The 19,011-nt window shown below is 40.3% G+C and overlaps 2 protein-coding genes across 4 annotated transcripts in view; one reads left to right on the top strand and one right to left on the bottom strand.

The window, feature by feature from the left end:
- Nucleotides 1–5,974, top strand: part of LOC129099125 (neurabin-2-like) — a 31,586-nt gene extending 25,612 nt beyond the window's left edge. Inside the window, exon 15 of the mRNA XM_054608297.1 lies at nucleotides 295–5,974. Coding sequence (XP_054464272.1) covers nucleotides 295–348 — 54 coding nt within the window. The 3' untranslated portion in view covers nucleotides 349–5,974. The remainder of the gene's footprint in view (nucleotides 1–294) is intronic.
- A 1,664-nt stretch (nucleotides 5,975–7,638) lies between these two features.
- prpsap2 (phosphoribosyl pyrophosphate synthetase-associated protein 2) lies at nucleotides 7,639–17,761 on the bottom strand. Of its 3 annotated transcripts, none has more exons than XM_054608298.1 (11): nucleotides 17,511–17,761; nucleotides 15,521–15,681; nucleotides 14,266–14,318; nucleotides 12,848–12,914; nucleotides 12,583–12,755; nucleotides 12,328–12,443; nucleotides 11,109–11,164; nucleotides 10,640–10,788; nucleotides 10,467–10,537; nucleotides 9,957–10,103; nucleotides 7,639–9,854 (listed from the first exon to the last, which is right to left on the bottom strand). In XM_054608298.1, exons 2-11 carry the CDS (start codon nucleotides 15,601–15,603, stop codon nucleotides 9,696–9,698), a joined length of 1,074 nt encoding a protein of 357 aa, XP_054464273.1. In that variant the 5' UTR covers nucleotides 15,604–15,681; nucleotides 17,511–17,761; the 3' UTR covers nucleotides 7,639–9,695. The 3 variants fall into 3 exon arrangements, with proteins under 3 accessions (XP_054464273.1, XP_054464274.1, XP_054464275.1); XM_054608299.1 differs by lacking the exon at nucleotides 17,511–17,761 and adding an exon at nucleotides 16,510–16,605; XM_054608300.1 differs by lacking the exon at nucleotides 17,511–17,761 and adding an exon at nucleotides 16,518–16,603.
- Between the last annotated feature and the right edge of the window lie 1,250 nt (nucleotides 17,762–19,011).

Below are 19,011 nucleotides of genomic sequence, written 5' to 3'. Positions count from 1 at the left end.
TAAAGGAAACCAATGAAACTTTACTTCCAGGTAATTCTGTTGATTGTTGAATTTAATTCTACTTGATTTTAGCTCTGCATAGTTATGCATCCAATCCAATTTTGTTGAAAAAAATGGGCTTCAAGGATACTGGATTAGACCGGTTTAAATCATATTGTCAAAGCAACCTTTGTTTTAAAGCTAACTTTAGCACTTTCGCGGTGATTGCCAAGCAGGGATAATAAAAAAAAGAAGAAGCAGCATCCCCTCTGTCTGACAGAGCCCTGTCCTCTACTATGTCTTTGTTTTTCACAGATTATCGACTTGGAGACCAAGGTGGATGCCCTGAAGACCCCCAACCCCTCCTAAACCGCTGCTACGTCCCTACCTCCTGTCTGTGACCTGAAGAGGAGGAGCTCTGCCTTCGTTTATGACCCCCGGGGCTGTCATTTATTCCCATCAACCATTTGCTGCACGGACAGGTAGTGTGGGGGGAGGGGGGGGGGGGGGGAGACTAACAGGGAGAGGACGAGGAGGGAAGAAGCAACCTCTCATCTGACATCTGCCGGCGGCTTAGCGCTCCCGTCAGCCAATCCCAGAACGCCTCCCTCCGTGATACCCAGAATCCTCCTCGTGTGTCTTCCCGGCAAAACCCCGGCTCAGCAATCAACGCGGAAACCACATCCAACAACCCGTGCTTCACGTATTGGACGATCCGCTTCTCCTCTCTTCAATCAACAGCACCTTCACCGGATTCACATTCATTTTACAAAAAGCGCTTTTTAATTGAACAGGCTCGTCACAAAGTGCTTTTTATAGAGTGACAGAGGGCACGCACGCAGAACACAATGCAACAAGAACTGACGGAGGTAGTTTGATTGTTGTCGTGCTACTTTTAAACTAGGTGGTTGCGGAAAACTGTTCCTTTATAATTTTTTGGGTGGGGGGGCCGGACTGGATTATTACGAAGAAGACGAACTGTGTTTTCTGTCGCGTGGCGTTGATCATTAAAATCTGAAAAACGAACACGGAGACATGTCCACCGCCTTTTTAAAAGACAAACTCTGAAGTGGAGCCTCGATAGTGACACACAACAAAAACAACAAAAACTTTGAAAGGAAATAGCCACCACCTGCTGATAGTTAAGTAATAAAAACTACAAAAGAAGATGGCCGACAAATTTCTGATTAGTGACAAAGAACTTCCCGCCCTGGCCTTCTCTTTTCAAGCTGTGCACGCAGTGGAAAGGAATCAGGTAGAGGCATGCTTTTCAGGTCTGAACTGTGGTGGCGAAACCGTTTGTATATATTCTATACATGTATTTAAAAGTGTTTAAACGGCTTAAAGCAATTAAGTGGGTCTGACAGCCGAGAGTAAGGCGGTGCGATGAGCCGGAATGACCACGAAACGGTTCCCCATTCAGTCCGTTTCATCTCTTTTCTATCAACATCGACGGCAAACAGGGTGTGAATAGTCTAATGTGTGCTTCTAGAGCTTTCTAATGGTGTTTACCCGTTGGCGTTTATTACAGTATCTGTGGGTTTACATGCACAACAACATTCTGTTAATTCACAACCAAAATGTAGTAAATTCTTGAGTTGGTGCAGGGTTTTCAGAAATCTTATCCAGGATTTAAAAAAGAAAGAAAAATAACTGAATATGCTTGTTAGAATTTACAAGTATCCCAAGGCTGTTTTTGCTTAGTTTCATGAGCCGAGGCTACGTAAGAAACTGCATATTCAGTTAACGGCGGATATGTACAACAGGATCTCCTGAGGTGCTTTATCAGTTGTTCAAACATTTCCTGGAGGCTAAACTGCTCTACGACTATTCTCTTTAGTTGAGGTAAACACGAGTGTCAAAACATTCTGAGAGATACTGGACTTTTGAGGTGATACTTTTAAATTTAAAAACTTCTCAGTATGTTCACAATATATCAGACCATATTATTTTTCAATATACTTAATTTTATAAATTATACATAACAAACATAAGATGCTTAAAAAAAGAAAGACCATAATTATTAGATTTTTTTTATAAGCAATTTATTAATGAATTCTGAAATTCCAATACTACTGAATTTATAGCAGTTTTTGGTTATACTTTGAAATCCATCTGTCTGCCTATATGTGGTTTTAATTCCCCTCTTTTTTTTCTCCAAGTGGTACAATTAACTGAACTTAGATCATGCCATTGACAGTAGATAACCTGGTAGGCCAGAGGTCTGATTGATTCCTTTGGGCTCTTCAGGCTCTGATTTTACCTCTAGATGCATCCAATATTATTTAAAACAACAAGATTTTTTAAAACCGACTTGTTTCAGAATTTGAGTTTAGTTTTGAGAATGTCTGACGCAGGTCAGACAGATATTTTTATATTTTTATACAATATTTCAGTGCTACACATTCAGCGGTATTACAATTTCAACATTAAGCATTCAGCAGTTACATATCAAAATGATCTTTCAGCTGCTTATGAAATACATAATTGTAATGGCCTTTCTATGCTTCCGTATAAATCATAATCAGTGTCAGTAAGGCTGTAATCGCTAGTTATCTAAGTTAGCTACGTAGCCTTTCTGATTTTTTTTTTTAATCCTGTTGCTATCCATATTTCCTGATGTTGCCGATTAAATCATTTCCAATTCTATGTTTTATTGATATTCAGAATTGGTCTTTTCTAATCAGCCTATAGAGCCTTGTTATGCTCACTTACAAGGATGGTTTTGCCTCTGGGAAATGTTTGTCAAACTACATCTTCCCAGTGTATTCAGAAAACCGTGTGCATGTAAACACACTCCACATCTCTTGGATTACGCGAAGAGTAAAGGGTCCCAGTGCCAGTATTACGAACTTAAATTTGTGATATATGCCTGACATTCCAAATGTGGGTGGAATACAAAAGTGTTACTGTGGTGGTTAAAGGTCAGATCATTATTTTCTGGAACCCAAGGACCACTGGAGGTTCAGATGCAGAAACATTGTTTTGTTGAATTTTTTTCCAAACAAATCGAGTAAATTGCAAAAAAATCAAAGACATACAGAAATTATGTTGCTTGTCAATTATTTTGGGTTATGGGTCACATCTTGATTATTAATTCCATCAGAGATTGGTTGTCAAATTAGCTAATGTGGAAATAGCAAATTAAGACATTTGTCCATACAAAATAATTTGACTACTATCCAGTAGTTGGTGAGGACTTTTTGCTATTCCAAATATGAGGCTCATATTTGCATGTGGATGGCAAAATGGTGCCGAGTAAGACAGTGTTTTGAACGGACCAATAGCGTATTTTGCTGCTCGTTCACCATGGTGATCATTATGAGTTTGTATTTGTCTTTATCGAGATAATACAGCTTGCTGGCAAGCTCTGATTAGGTTGCCTAAATTGGAAACACTGAACCAATAACAGTTTAATTAGGCTATTTCGGTTCTCGTCAATAATGAATGCAAACCAAATAGTTTTCATGGTTTCTAGAGAATTAAGTTAGGGTGAAATAATTTCCTCTGGCACCATCTTCTGGTCAAACATTTCATTTCTCAGATACTTTGGTTAACAAGGAAAACATTCCCATCAACATTGTATTTTGTATTGATTAGCAAACGTTAGCATGCTAATACACACTAAACCAAGGTAAATGTTACACCTGCTAAACACCAGCATGTTAACATTGTCACTGTGAGCATGTTAGCACGTTGACATTAGCACTGAGCCTCAAAGCAGCGCCTCCATAGAGCCACTAGTGTGGCTGTAGACTCTGTAGTCCTCCTGATATTATAAAATATTAAAATAAATATTTTGTTTATTTGTCATCTTGCAAACACAGAAGAAAGTTCACAAATATCATGTATATATATTTGTGAAAGTTTTTCTGTTTGACAGAAAAAAATTCAAATCTAATGTTGCACTTCCAAATTGTTAATAGTTGTTCACAGAAGCTCGTCACACTGACAGTGTTGTGTTGTACAGACAAACCTTTTAAAATTAGGTATTTTAAAAAGGTACCCCTTTTTTTTTTGGCTGACCGATTACCGGCCCCTGTTTACTAGCGTCTTAAAATGTACAAGCTTCCGACCTTCACCTCTGACATGCAGGAACTCATCAGTGTTACAGGAAGTAATCAGTGTTAAATTTTCAGTGACTCGTGGGAGCAAATACGCTTTTGTAGTGCTCAACTCATGAACTGTTGGGGAATTATTTAGTTGTAAAACAGGATTATAAAGAACGTTAACCAACGGACTAAGGTCATTTTTCTGTTTGTAAAGTTGTGTTTTGAGTCCTGATGGGATGATGCATTTTGTAGGCCAACCAGGAAGTTAGCATCGCACTGGTTCCCTTCACAAAAAGCCAATATGATTTTTAATTTGATTTTGGATATTGAAGAAAATATGTTCATGACCCTACACAGTTTTGTTCAGCAAGATAATCTTCACAACTGAACACCACTTAATTGATTTCTGAAGCGTGAATACAATCGACAAAAGTGAAAAGCTAACCCTAGGCTATAAATTAACTACTGGGTCTCATTTAGCCACTCGTTAGCAACCGCTTTTTTTAAGACACGTAAAAGCCTCAAAATTCAAAAGAGGAACAAAACGTTGCGATCTCTTCAATTTGTGTTTACCACAAAACCCCCAGTACCCCATTCAAAAAACGTATTGACTTTAGGCAAGGGAACCAGGAAGTGCAAAAACGCTGACTCATTTCCTGGTTTTAGTACCTGGACTCATAAAACACCCACAAAAACAGTTTGAATGATGGACTGATATCATGATATAAGTGTATTTGAGTAAGACAAAGGGCAGCAAGTACAAACTTGCAGTATAAAGGTTGATGTTTTTATTTAAGACAACAAGTATTAGTCCAACACATGCAGTATATTTATATTGTTGTCCTGTCGGACTGGAGCAAAGGGGCTTCTAGAGCATTTCTTTTTTAGAGGAATCCAAATCAGCCATAAGCAACTCACTTTAGGTATTTTTCACAAGTATTTTTTATTACAGTCTCATCTCTTATGTCAAACCAAATGTGAGCTGTGCAGTTGATGTTTTATCACCTGGTCAGGTTACTTTAAGTTGAAAATCTGAACGCAGGAAGTGATCACCTCGCCTTTTTTATGACTTGACCTTATTAGTTAACGTGCTGCTTTTGCCTCCACAAAGCCTTCCGACGTGCGCTACCCATAGATGACCGTCACCGTGGTTACCCACCACATCCATCCATCACTCATGCCCCCATCTAAAAGAGCGTTTGCCAGTGAGTATGGAAGACACAAACCGCCATGTTGGACAGACAGATTGTAGCACCGCAGCATTTAAATATCGATACAGATCGATGCCTTTCTCCCAGACACCTTCTTTACTTTCATTGCTTCACGTTTCCCCAACGCTGTGAGGGTTTAGTGCCTTGCTTTAAGGGTTAAGTAAGGATAATAGTTGATAGTGGGGAGCCCACGCCCACCCGTCACCAAAGCTCGACGTTAGTCAGACCTCAGTGCATTTTGGCGAGTAAAGCCGAATGCAAATGGACCGTTTCTCGCACCTCTAAGTTTTACCTTGACAACTGGCACGTTCTGTCCCGTAACCATTGGCAACCAGTCTCTAAACACTTCACCTGTTAGAAGTTTAGGCTTGTGCTGACGTGATGTTTTAAGAAACTGGAAAAAAAGGTTTAAAAATGCAAAACAAAAGCACTATAGGCAGTTTTGTTTTAATTGTTTTAGTGTGAATTTTCCATCCGCTTTGTTCCAGCACCCTGAACTTCTGGGCTTAACTTTAGATACATTGACGACATTAGAGAGAGGTATGTTTCCACGAATGAGCGTGAGCGGGGCAATCTGACGGCGCATGACTTGAACCTCTTGAGTGTGTGTCGGGTCTGAAACAGATTTCCCTCTCTGCCCGGCTCTGTTCTGTAGATGATGCCGCCATGTGTGTCCGAAACCTATACCTGTCTGTCAGCATTAATAAATAAACATGAGATATGTTGAAACAAGTTGGTTTAAATCAGCAACGTGCTGCTCTCTGACTTTGTATGTGTGTGATTATGTTTATGAATTTTACCTTAACTTAACTGTCCCGATATTTAGAAAGGAAGAGGAATCTAACCAGTAGTGGAATGTAGTTATTAAGGTGAGTACAGTTTTGACATACTTGTACTATACTCAAGTATTTCCATTTCACGGTACACTACCTTAAACTTTTACTCATCTACATTTCAGAAATAAATATTGTAGTTACTTTTTACATATGCTTTTACGATAGGATGCAGTACTATACTACTTACTACTACCTACTAATCTACCCAGTAGCAGGTAAAGCATCTAACATTGGCTCTTACTACAACATAAAAATACTCCCAGTATTAGTTAAAAACAGAATAATGTGATATTCTAAAATAATACATAACACTTTCCAAGGAGATGTTCTGCATAATGAGTACTTTTACTTTTCATACTTTAAGTACAGTTTGGCGATACTATTACTTAACTGTCATTATTCAGAACTTTTACTTACAATACAGTCATTTTTAATAATGGCATTTGAACTTTTACTTAAATTGAGGATCAGAATACTTCTTCCACCACTGTATCTGACCATACATTCATGTTAAAATACTGTATCTCAAGTGAAGGTCCTGCATTCCAGATCCTACTTAAGTAAAAGTAGAGACATATCAGCAGCTCAATGTACTTAAAGGGCCAGTGTTAAGGATTAAGAGGGATTTATTGGCAGGAATGGATTATAATATTCATATCTGTTTTAATTTGTGATATTACATGAAACTATTGCGAATTGTGTTGTTTTTGTTAGCTTGGCATGAGTCCTTCTTATCTACATAGGAAGCTAGTCCTCTTCACGGAGTCTTCAATGTTTCTACAGTAGCCCAGAACGGACAAACCACTGGTTCTGGAGAAAGCTTTTCACTTTTTTTATGTCACCTGGAGGCCACCGTAGTTCTCAGACACTCTTGGAAAAGGGATAGGTGAGTGCAAAAAAAGTATTATAAAGTATTAAACTAAAAACCTCCTCATTTTGGTGTGATACATTATTATATCTGATTTTATTTTATTTTTAATATTGAGGCATCAACCTGTGTGTGGCTATTTTCTGTGGTAGCCGCTTTAACTATTGATTATTATAATATTTTCATATTTTTAATCCAGCAGTTTAGATAAATAGGGCAAAGTTGTAAAATTATTATTGTATGGAGAGAAAACAAACTGCACATTTTATTACATTTTTAAGACAAAGTTCAAAATATATGTTCATATGACCTCTTTGGGCCTTGAGCAGTAATTTTGTTAAATTTTAGAGATAAACTTACTTTGGTGGGACTGCTGAAATCTCACACATCCGAAATGTGACAACTGGCCCAACTGTTTTTTGTAAAGGTTGGGAACCACCAGTTTAAAATGTACATATAAAGTTATTTTATTTGATATGCTTATATGTATTTTCATGACTTACCATTTGGTATTGAACCTGTAAAACTAATGACTTACCCATCAGCTTTAGCTTTATTTTGTTAAATGCCCAGTGTTAGGCATGCTAACATGCGGACCGTTGCACCTGCTATAACAAGAGCATGCGTCAGCCAGAAGGCCCACACCCGATTTATAAATTACAAAATGAGATAGTCTCTACTTTCATAGGTCATCATTTATTCATAAGAAGTGCTGAAAATAAATACAAAACATTTTTTTTGGAACACATCTGGTAAAGTGACAAAGACCTGCTTCAGTCAAGTTATGCTCATCAGAAAAAAAAAAAAAAAAAAAAAGTTTTGATTTACTCTTCCTGCTTTAACTGCAGGTGTGTCTGAGCAAACTTCAGTCTCATCCATGATGATCTTAACTCATAATTAAGAACGACCTTCCACTTTTAACCGGAGTGTAAAACTGCCCAGAGCCCTCCAGCCAGAGGCCCAACGGCTCTTCTGTGGAATGAACAAATATAAAACATGAGCAAGCATTGAAATGATGGCACACAATGTTAAATGGATGACTCATGACGCGCCTTTAAAATGTTTGTAACGCCCAATTAACCAGACCGAGACGTACTTCCTGCGTTAATTCCAGTTTAGCAATGAGTAGATTTGACACCAGATCAGCATCTCGGTGCTATGGCAACCGCTGACAGCTAGTAGGAGTCTAAACTAACATTAGTAGCCAATTTCAGACACCACATAAATAAACACAAAGGGGTTAAACATGCACTCTGATACTCTACACATGCTAATTAGCTGGGAACCTGTACTTTCCTGGATTCAATACAGGGGCCTTTATTTATTAGCTCTGTTAGCCGAGTTGTGTATAGTAGTGAAGGCCTGAGTGTTGTTGGGAGTATGTCCTGTAGAAGGCACTGGCACTCAATCTGATGCTATCAGTAAAAAGGAGATTTTACTGCAAGGGTAAGGGGGGGGGGTTAATGCTTAAAAATATCCTGTTCTAAGAGGAACATTCACTTCTATGGAGAGAAATGTAGACAAGATGGAGATGAGAGTAAAAAAACTGAGGTGAGTGTGTGTGCTGTTTGACGAGGGCAGCAGAGGGAGAGACAGGCAGTAGTACATCGAGGGCACAGATCTGTGTGTGTGTCTGTGTGTGTGTGTGTGTGTGTGTGTGTGTGTGTGTGTGTTCAGTCATCTTATCTGTTAAAGGGAGAGTTCAGATTTTTTTCCAAGTGGGCTTATCCACAGTCAGTGAGTTAGCTACAGTCGATGTGGTTCGGCAACGCCATCAGTTTGGAGAAACAGGCGGGAGTACCAGCACAGTATCAAAGCTTTGTACTGATGAGGACGGGGGCAGCAGCTAAACGTATTTTAGCATCTAAAAGAAACGATTTCAGTTTAAGTGTACACTATATTTAGAACATTTTTACCGCTTTTGCCTGCCGTCGGACAGCCCTTTCTGACAGGGAACTTAAGCCCTTATCTATGCTCTCTTCAAGGCCACTAGACTCCTTTGACAAAAATAGCAATTTTGCCTTGCAGAACACTGGAGTTAATAGTTAAACCACTACCTCGATCGTTTTTGTTAGTGTGACTTTGGCGTTTTAAAGGGTTGGTACGGATTCACCAAATTCACACATTAACGTAAACAAACTAACTGATTGAGGCAGCGGTATACCGGCGACTCGTGTTCTGCAAGGTAAAAATCACATCTCATCAAAGGAGTCTGGTGGCTTTGAAGAGAGCGTAGATAACGGCCCTAGTTTCCCTTCAGAACGCTAAGGTAAACCAGTAAATATATTCTAAATATAGCATACACTTAACCTGGTATATATATATACACACATATTTTCTTAGGTGTCTAAAATCCATTTTGCTGCTGCCGCCCCTGCTCTCAGCAGTTCTGCTCCTGTCTGCCTCTCCAACCGCCATCTACTATAACTAATACGCTGACTAATACACTATGTATAAGTACCTCGTACAACCCATTTTCAAAACATCCAAACTACCCCTTAAAGCTGCACTCAAAGAAAAAGAGGTTAGCATTTATGTATATGATACAAGCAGGACATGGATACTGTAGCGTTTTCAGTGTTTGACCTCTATGTTTCTAAAGAGACCTGACAAGGCAAATAGTGTGTGTGTGTGTGTGTGTGTGTGTGTGTGTGTGTGTGTGTGTGTGTGTGTGTGTGTGTGTGTGTGTGTGTGTGTGTGTGTGTGTGTGTGTGTGTGTGTGTGTGTGTGTGTGTGTGAAGCAGGTCGTTCAGTCGTCCACTCCGATGTTGTGGAACAGGTAGGACATGGACTCCCCGTTGTGGATGCGGCGGATGGCCTCCGACAGGATCATGCTGATGTCGACGGTCTTGATCTTTGGACACTGGAGCTTCTGGAGCTCGTGGGGAATCGTGTTGGTCACCACCACCTGGAGGAAGATGATGATGATGATGACGAGGGTGAGAGAGATGTGAAGGGGAGAAAGGTGGTGCAGGTAAAGTAAGTAGAGTGTAACAGACTACTCGCTCACCTCGTCGATGGCTGACTCCTCTATGAACCTGGGGGCGTCCAAGGAGAGGATGCCGTGTGTTGCCATGACGAAGATCTTGTAGGCCCCCCTTTCCTTCAGCGTCTCCGCTGCTGCCACGAAACTGTCGACGTCGTCAATGATGTCATCCTGTGGGACAAATAGGCCCGTCTCAAACAAGCTAATCAACTTTCAACATGTAAAAGCACCAATTCACCCTCTAATGAGGAACATTTACTTTGAGTACCATCTCAAGTTTCTTCCCTAAAACATCCTTAGACAATTCTATTTAGTTTCAATTGAATTAAAACAAACCAACAAACTGAACAATAAAGTGAATGTTGATCGTGGCCTCCCGGAATTAAATGATCGACTGCGACATTTGACGGAATGTGTAATAAATTATATTTTGTCCCCTCCTACCCCCCAAAAACAAAAATGGGAATAATCGTGATCTCAATATTAATAAAAAATAAATTAAAAAAAAGCCACTATCAAACTGCGTGCTCTCACCACTATGATGGCGATGCGTCCTCCTACGTCTCCTACCACCGTGATGGGAGGCTTCTCTTTGGGGATCAACACTGTAAACCAAACAAAAAAAGGGAAGATAATTTACTTAAAACCTATTCTTTAAATGGCGGTTACATGTTTCGGTTTCGTAACTGCATTTGTGTGTGCATTACATGGGATCTCCATGCTGGGGTGAATGGCTCCGGTGGTCTTGACGGTGGGTGGCGAGTGTCGGCCGTCCACCTGGTCCGACTCGGGGTCCTGAGCTTCACCGTGGATCACCGCTATGCCCAGACGCAGCCGCTCGGCAAACGACTGAGCCCTGATTCACCAAGATAAGAGGGAACAGTTCAGTTACCACGGCAACAGTGCAAAAAAAAAAAAAAAAAGAATTAATCGTAAATATAATAGACAACTTTTGTTGCAACATTTCCAACTTTGGCGCTGTGGTTCTGTCAGAAATAATACTGTGTGATGCTACATAAATGCAGTTGACCATAACTTCCTCAGGATAGGAAAATAATTTGAACAAAAGGTTTCTAATTAACTTATCAGTTACTGATGTGATGTAATGAGTTACAGCTCAGCACAGTTGAAGGATCTGCGAGTTAATAACCAGTGAGTGAGGAGGGCTGACTGTACCTTTTGGCAGAGGCTGGGGATTTGGCCACAATCACAGCATTTCTATAGTCAGGGATCTGGAGGGAAAAAGAGGTCACACATTTAATGTCTGATTTGCATATGACTGACAGTTCTCTTTTAGGGTCAGTTTCTGGATTTCCATATCCTCTACGTGGATCATTAACTGGTGAGCATGTAAAAGGTGAGAAGCCTGATTTTGTCTACCCTGTTAAAAATCAAGGACCCACTGTTAATAAGAATTTCAGTGGCCAATCTGCCACCGTTACCTTAAGGATGAAAAAGCTTTGGAGGCACGACAGGAAGTTGGCATCCTACTGGTTCCCTCGACAGAAAGCCAATGGGATTTCTTTTCATTTTGGATTATTGAATAAAATAATCTCTGGCAAACAAAAGGTTTTGATACTTACACGTTTTGTTCCGCAAGATTATCTCCACAAATTTTAAGATTTTCGAAAGCGTGAAATTTACAGGCTTCAAAATCCACAAGAGGGGGGTATTTAGTTACATATGTGTTTATCATAGCTCAAAGCGTTAAAATCTCTTGTATTCACTGCAAGCATTACTTCCGGCATCCAACCGAAAAAACACATTGACTTGAAGAAGAGACAAATGCAGGCGGAAAAACGGGTTGTGCAAAAACGCTGACTCGTTATATGTTTTCTGGACTCAACCAGCAAACCTGCATCACGTGTTGTAGAGGATATGGGACAAAGGTTCAACCTGTAGTTTGACACCATTAACAACAGTATGAGCCTCTTCAAATATGTGGGGTTAAAGTTAAGCAAACCAGGCGGCAACCTCCGGTTCTGAAAAGTGAAGTCAATGCAGAAGTGTCTTCAACCTGCATTCTTTCTAATGTCCAGCAGGGGGCGACTCCTCTGGTTGTATATAAGCCTATGAGAAAATGACTCTACGTCTCACTTGATTTATTCCCTCAGGAAACATTGGAAACATGAGTTTATGGTCTCAATCTCTAGTTTCAAGTCTTCTTACATACAGCATGATGCTCATTTAGTGAATTATGGTCCATTTAGAGTCAAATAGACCATAAAGCAGAGTATGCTTTAGGGCGGGGCCCATAAATGTCTTATTCAGCCTGCGGTTGTGCTATGCTCCACCCTCTTGTGTCACTTCTGATTGCCTAAAAACAAAATAGGAAGGCTAGTATGGAGGTCCTTTAATATGCAGTCATATTGTGTATGTAGCCTGCTGTGTTTACCTCTTCCTGTATGTACTGCAGCAGGAAGGGGGAGGCTCTCAGATTGTCCACTGGGATGTTAAAGAAGCCTTGGATCTCTTTCTGATGGAGGTCCATGGTGATCAGGTGGGTGAGACCTACACAAAACAGGCAGTTCCATAGCGTTAATGCTCGCATTTTTACAACAATGTGTGCAGAGATGGGCGCACTGTCATCAGCCTTGTAGGACAACATGTTGTCCTACTTTACACAAAAAGGCAACCCCCTCCCACCTACCAGCTTTACACATCATGGAGGCGATGAGCTTGGAGACGATGGAGCCCCTCTTCCTCATCTTGCACTGCTTGCTGTAGGGGAAGTAGGGGAGGACGCCCGTGATGCTCCTGGCGCAGGACGTCCTGCACGCGTACACCAGGATCAGCATCTCCATGATGGTGGTGTTCACGTCCCTGGGGGGAGGGGAGGATGGAGAAGGGAGACAGCAGTGTGAGGGACATGTTTTAAGGTGGGGAAAAAACACTTTGTGCATGTTCTGTCTTACTTGGACACCGTCTGGATCACAAAGACATCTTTGCCTCGCACAGACTCTTGGACCTGCACCCGCGTTTCTATGGAAACAAAAACAAGGGACTGTGAGAACTGACCGCGAGAAAGTGGAACGCGCTCCTACCTCGTATCTGAACCTGCAAGGCCTGTCAGCTTCATTAGAGGGCTACATGCACCCTTTGTGTGCCCCCCCACTGTAGATACCAGCATTCCAACAATGTGCCTCCCACGGATAAGAGATTAGGAAACAAAATGCCTCCTATGCAGAGCCAAATGTCCAACAGAAACAGAGGAAACAAGAGTCAGAGCTGACAGCCAATTCAAACTTTGACTATTCACATTTACTCTAAAATGTTCATATTCCACTGCACATCCAACGCAGAAATCCTCTCGCCTGCACTTGAAATTATCTTAAGATATGTAATCTGCCACGCTGAATATTTGCCCTTTTGTTTTGTCTCACATGCATCAGTGTTGCGATAAAACAGGTGCAAGCAGCTTGTTTGGAGATTGTTCCTGATTATCAGTAGAAGAGCTGTGTTGAATACGCAAAACAAACAGCATGGGTATTGTGGGGAAAAAAGTAAAGTCTAGTTTGTGAAGAAGAATTTCTTACAAATAACATTTAAAAAAAACAGCACGTCTCCAAGTTTAGACAATTAATATCGGACACAAAAAAAAAGAAATGTCTCTTCCTAAAACAAACTTTTAAATATGAATAACAGCCCAGCTAGAAAAAAAAAAAGGCACAGGAACATTTTACTTAAAAGTGTAATCACATGAATATGAATATATAATGAGCAATACAACATTGGACTTAAGTCTCACCTCATTTACATAAACATGCATAACAAGTCTTTCCTCTTCAGGGAAAACAATAAACCTGTCTTCATCTCCTTCTGGTGGTGTTGACTCAAACAGACCTTTCTTTTTACATATGTAAGGAATTTACACTATGAAGCAAAAAGGTAAAACAAAATTACTAAATAATGTTCCATACATCTGCAAGCTGATTATCTTCTCTTCATTATCTCAAAATTGTAATGAATACTTTTCAAACAAAATTAGTTATTATCAAGAGAACATAATTCTATATAACTTCTTTCCTGCCATTCACGTGAGTTAAATCTGCGCCAAGTCAGAATCTATTCGAGAAATGCGTTTCCACAGTCCAATTCTCGCATAAACTATTACTTTATCAGAAAAAAAAAAATCTCAAGCGAGCGTATTGAAGAAGTTTTAATCGAATATTGCTGTTTCCATACCGCTTTTCAAATGCGATCCTTTAACATCTGCATTAAAAATTGCGTGAATGCAAACGCGTCTGATAATACTTCATAAGTTAAAAAAAAAAAGAATAAGTCAACATCTACACATGCACAGGGAGCCATTCTCTGTCAGATGTCACCTTACCTCTGTTATCCTCCTGGTACACCTGCACCTTGCCAAGCTCCACCCCTAACCGCCTAAGAGAGAGAGAGAGAGAGAGAGAAAGAAGTCGGAGGACGCTAGAATGTTTACAGTTGTACAGAATGAAGGAATGCTGAGAGAAAGCAGCGCATGTTATTATCTCACTAACAAGAGAGTGTAAATGATATTACACTAGAAGTTGTCGTGTTAACTGTTAAAATGCTGGGTTTCATTTCAGCTCTCACGCACAAACACACACAGAGAATGGGATTCAGTGTCTGACCCAAGCTCCTTTATTTGTTCTGTAAACATGCACTTTTGGAGTCCAGGAATGCGATTTTGCACTTTTGGTAAATGTTCTGTTTACACATGAAATACGGACGTTGTTGCAACCCATCATGCACCTATATTCATTGTTTTCAGCAGGCTGCAGATGAGGAGTTCAGTAATAACTAAAGAGCTTTGTAAACGATGCAGGCAGTGACCATTTTATGACTGTGCTGTATGAGTTGCTACATCTAACCGCTAACTGAAGGTCTTGTTTCAGCCACTTGTTATTTAATCCAAAAAACAATCCACAGAAAAGGTACACAAACCATGAATGTATTATTGACATTCCCTCTGGTCAGCTCTACCTTCTTGTCCTTTCTTGTTGGACTGAGAACAGACTGGATGCCATAGTGACTCGCTATCAACTACCCAGGCACAAGTGCTAGCTTGTTAGCATGCTCATTCCAATAGATATCTCTGCAGCACAATACATTGACATCTTTGACACTGTAACTTCTTCACGTTCTGTTGAAAACGTTCATTTTTGAATGTCTCAAAACTATAATTATGGCCAGATGTTACAAATTGCACCTTTTAACTATTGACGTTCTGAAAGTGTCAACAAGCGAACTTATTGCACTCGGCTGCTGCTTCCTAGTAAATTATTTGAGTAAGACCAAAAAGAAAAAAAAGTGCCTATATTTTGCTGTATCATTAGTCTTTGGTGAAGCGTAGCCAGTCTTTTGAGTGCTATTTAACATTGTCGACACAAGCAAAACCAGCAAAACAGATGGAGAAAACACAGCACGTCAAAGCTTGAAAAGCATGTTCTTTAACATGCTTTTCAAGTTCACCGAGACAAAGAAGGTGAGGAAACCTGTTCAAGAAGGACCCATATGGCTTATTTATTCGTGTGTGTGTGTGTGTGTGTGTGTGTGTGTGTGTGTGTGTGTGTGTGTTATATGTTATCTGTGCCTCTCTTACTCACTCTGAGATCCTCTTGCCCAGTTCGCGGCTGGCGGGGTGCGAGTTGGCAGTGAAGATGACCAGGCCGCCCTTGGTGTGGTCCATGTCTCCGGGGGCACGGGTGCTGCTCTCCCCGCACTCAGGCAGTGGATCCCTGGGCACCCACGCTGCGCTGAGCCCTTCCTGCAGTGGAGAATGGGTCAATTGGTCAACACTCGAAACTCGAGTAGAGAAGGAACAGGAAACGGGTCTCAACTAGTCCCTGAAGAGCTTTTGTTTTAGTTTTTTTCATAAAAAGCAGCTTTTTCAGATAAAAGCATAATTAGTACTTAAATACCTGTTTCCTCATACCACAAAATCACGAGAGTTAACAGGAGTATGAAAATACTACACCAACTGAAGCTCTAATGAAGGTGTTCTCCATCCTTCTTGGCTTTGTTGGAGTAACAAACAAGCACAAACTGAGGCATAAAGTTCTTTAAGAAGAGTAAATTCAGAGTAACTCAGAATGTGACTCATAGGACTTCATCATCAATTTGCTGCATACAGCAAGGAGGAATTCTCTATTTTTGCCACACACTGCTGTAGCTATATTGAACTAAACGCAAAGGTCCAAGAACGTCTCAATCTTTGAAGAAGCTTTGTGTTGTTTTTTAAACCAATAGTGGGGTTTTACATTTCCCTACCTAATATAATGCGTGCCTCTTCTTAAACCCTGAGAATGGCTATCCTCTAACGACAAAAACTCTTAAATATCCTGACCAATTGTGCAGAATTTGCAATAGTTTTGATCAATATCCTTAGTTAAAGATGCTTAAAAATGACTGCATAAGCCCACTCAAACCACTTATTTGATAGTTATAGCTATGGTTGGCAATGTCCTGAAAACATTTGTTGAAACTCTCATTGAATGAATTAAATACTTTGACAAAAATAAAAAATAAACACGTTATCTTTGGCTTATGCCAGTCCAACCGAGCTGCCCGTCAACCAACCAACCAACCAACCTACCTGCGTACCTGCGTGCACTCGATGCGCGTTCCCGATGCGCGTTCCCGGAGGACTGCCACAAGCTGCTAGCTTGACAGCTGTGAGTACCAACAACAGCCGTGAAGGTTGTTAACGTTTGTTCGGATATGTTTGCGTCCATGGTGATCATTTAAGGGAGTGGCTTTGGAAGGAGGCCTGAAGGGACGAGCGGTCAGTGTTGATAACTTTGCGACCTGTCGCCACATTTTGCGACTATTGGAGCCGCTAGCTACAATCTTTGGGAAACAGTTGGGCTGGGTTGCTAGGGTGGATACTATTGCTAGTTTCTTCACTAGAAGTGCTTCAACACAGCTTTAACTGTGAACTTCCACCTTCAACAACCTTATCCAAATCTACTTTTCACTTTCACCAGCGTTTCTTTGTATGCATGCTACTTCTCCATTCACAAATTCGTGGCTCTATTTCCTATTTTAGTCCTGACATTTGAGTTTCATTTATTTTAAGTTACTCAAGATCTTAATATACAAGCTACCATAACAGGTAAAGTTGTTGGTGCTTAACAGAGCAAATAAAAGGCTGGGCTGCAAACCATGTGACCTGTTTTACTGGGGGCTCAATGACAACAGTCCCACTCGTGATTGTAAACAGACGCTGTTCTCTATCAACACAGTCACGACTGTAGCGTCACATGCTGCTAAGCTAGCTGGACTCACGGGACTCGGCCGGTCACGTTGCTGTCGGACTGTTCGAGAACGAGAGTTCAGCTGCAGTTGCAATGCCCATTATATAAAAAGCAAAACGTCTATGAGCTTAGTGTTAAAGTAACGTCAGCTGATATGAAACGTCTGGCTCTAGTATCATGAGATAACGTTAGCTAACGGTAACACACGAGTAGTAACGCGATAGCTCGCTAGGAATAATCTTGCAAAGCTCCTGAGTACGCGCATTGATTTGTAGAGCAAGTCTATATTAACAATATATATTAAAGAGCATTAAATGAAACAAAGAACAATAATACTCACCAGTTTGCGTGTTAGGTTCGGTTACAATCTGCAACCAACAGTATTTGAATATACAAGCCTCCTGCTCTTCTCAACCTGTTCCCTCTCAGTCCGACTGCTTGCGATATTTTGATGGACGTGCAGCTCGACCAATCACAGGCAGGGAAATGGAAAAGGGGCGATTTCGAGATGCATTCAAGTGCTCTTTATAAACCCGTACATAAATTATATTTTTCACAGTGAAGAATTCAGTATCGTAAGTACAGATTTAATTCAGGTCCAATGCAATCACTTCATTTTTATTTTACACTTATTTATGTTAAGTTATTTCCCCCCCCGCTCAAAGTTAAAAAACTAAATCTAAATCCAAATGACCAACAACATCCATGGTCACATGGCGGTTTGTTTATTTACGCAATTTCTGAAGATTTTGAACTCAACCTCCTGATGTTTCAAAAAGTGAAAAGGCCCAATTTGCTACAAATTGTTTTCTTTATTATGTAATTGTACTCTCTTTTCTTGTATTCTAAAATATGTTAATGCCGATGTGCTGACTGTGATATAGCAAATAATACTTGGTATAACAATATACAATGCATATTTCAATCACTAGTTTACATTAAAATGTTCACAAAAACACGTGTTTTTTCTACTTTTCATGTCTCTTTAACAACAAAGTCTTACACATTAAAAGCTGCTCTGAAAGGTGCATGCTTTGTGACAGGCCACTTGAGGGCAGTGTTTATTTCTGGATGCTTCACGAAGCATCCCCACCTCGGCTCTTGTTAAATAAAGTGACAATCAAGTTTCAAATAAACATGGTTTCATCTGTATTGTTCGCCCGATGTATTACTATTTCCTTTAACTGCACACTTAACGACTATTTTAATCCCTTATTGATTAGATACCAACATGTAGTCGGAGTGAATCACTTCAGAAGGAGGTGCTCTTGATGTGAAATGGAAATAGGTGGTATGAGAATGTTACATTCAATGTATGCATATACAGTGAATGTATACATGCATCTGAGCAGATCATCGTCTTCTTTTATCTGCGGCCAAAGATTAAAGTTGCACTTGCATTTAAAGCATTGCAGGTTGTCGTGTTTGCTTTATCTCAAACAGTCCCATCCTTGCATGTGCACATGTCATGCACTCATTTTCTTTTAAAAACCCACAGAAAGCACCATACTGGTAAGGAATTTCACTCCCCCTAATGCCAATACAACACAGATAGAGAGAAAGACAACAGGACTCATTTTGAGTGTAATAAAAGGGCTCATGAATCCACAGTTTCCCCCCTTGGACATATATTGAGTCGTGTCTCGAACAAACTGTTTCCTGTCTTAACAATGCCTAAAGAAAGACTGTAAGAGAGAGGGAAAGGGTGGTGGGGTGGTGCAGGTAAACTCTCCAAATTAAGCGTCGACATATCAAGTGTATCACATTGAACATGGGCAAGTGAGCTGCTTTCGCATTAACGGAGACGGATTTATAAATACGCTCTCACTACCATATGGGCT

The sequence above is a fragment of the Anoplopoma fimbria genome, chromosome 11 (assembly GCF_027596085.1).
Source record: "Anoplopoma fimbria isolate UVic2021 breed Golden Eagle Sablefish chromosome 11, Afim_UVic_2022, whole genome shotgun sequence".
NCBI lineage: Eukaryota > Metazoa > Chordata > Actinopteri > Perciformes > Anoplopomatidae > Anoplopoma > Anoplopoma fimbria.
This window is presented reverse-complemented; position numbering and strand designations above follow the sequence as displayed.

Excerpts from the sequence above, each read along its gene's own strand:
- prpsap2 (XM_054608298.1), bottom strand. The coding sequence starts at position 15,603 with ATGGACCACACCAAGGGCGGCCTGGTCATCTTCACTGCCAACTCGCAC. Across the intron at positions 14,319-15,520 it reads CTGGGCAAGAGGATCTCAGA|GCGGTTAGGGGTGGAGCTTG; the intron begins GTGAGTAAGAGA and ends TCTCTCTCTTAG. Across the intron at positions 12,444-12,582 it reads CTCCATGATGTGTAAAGCTG|GTCTCACCCACCTGATCACC; the intron begins GTAGGTGGGAGG and ends TGTTTTGTGTAG.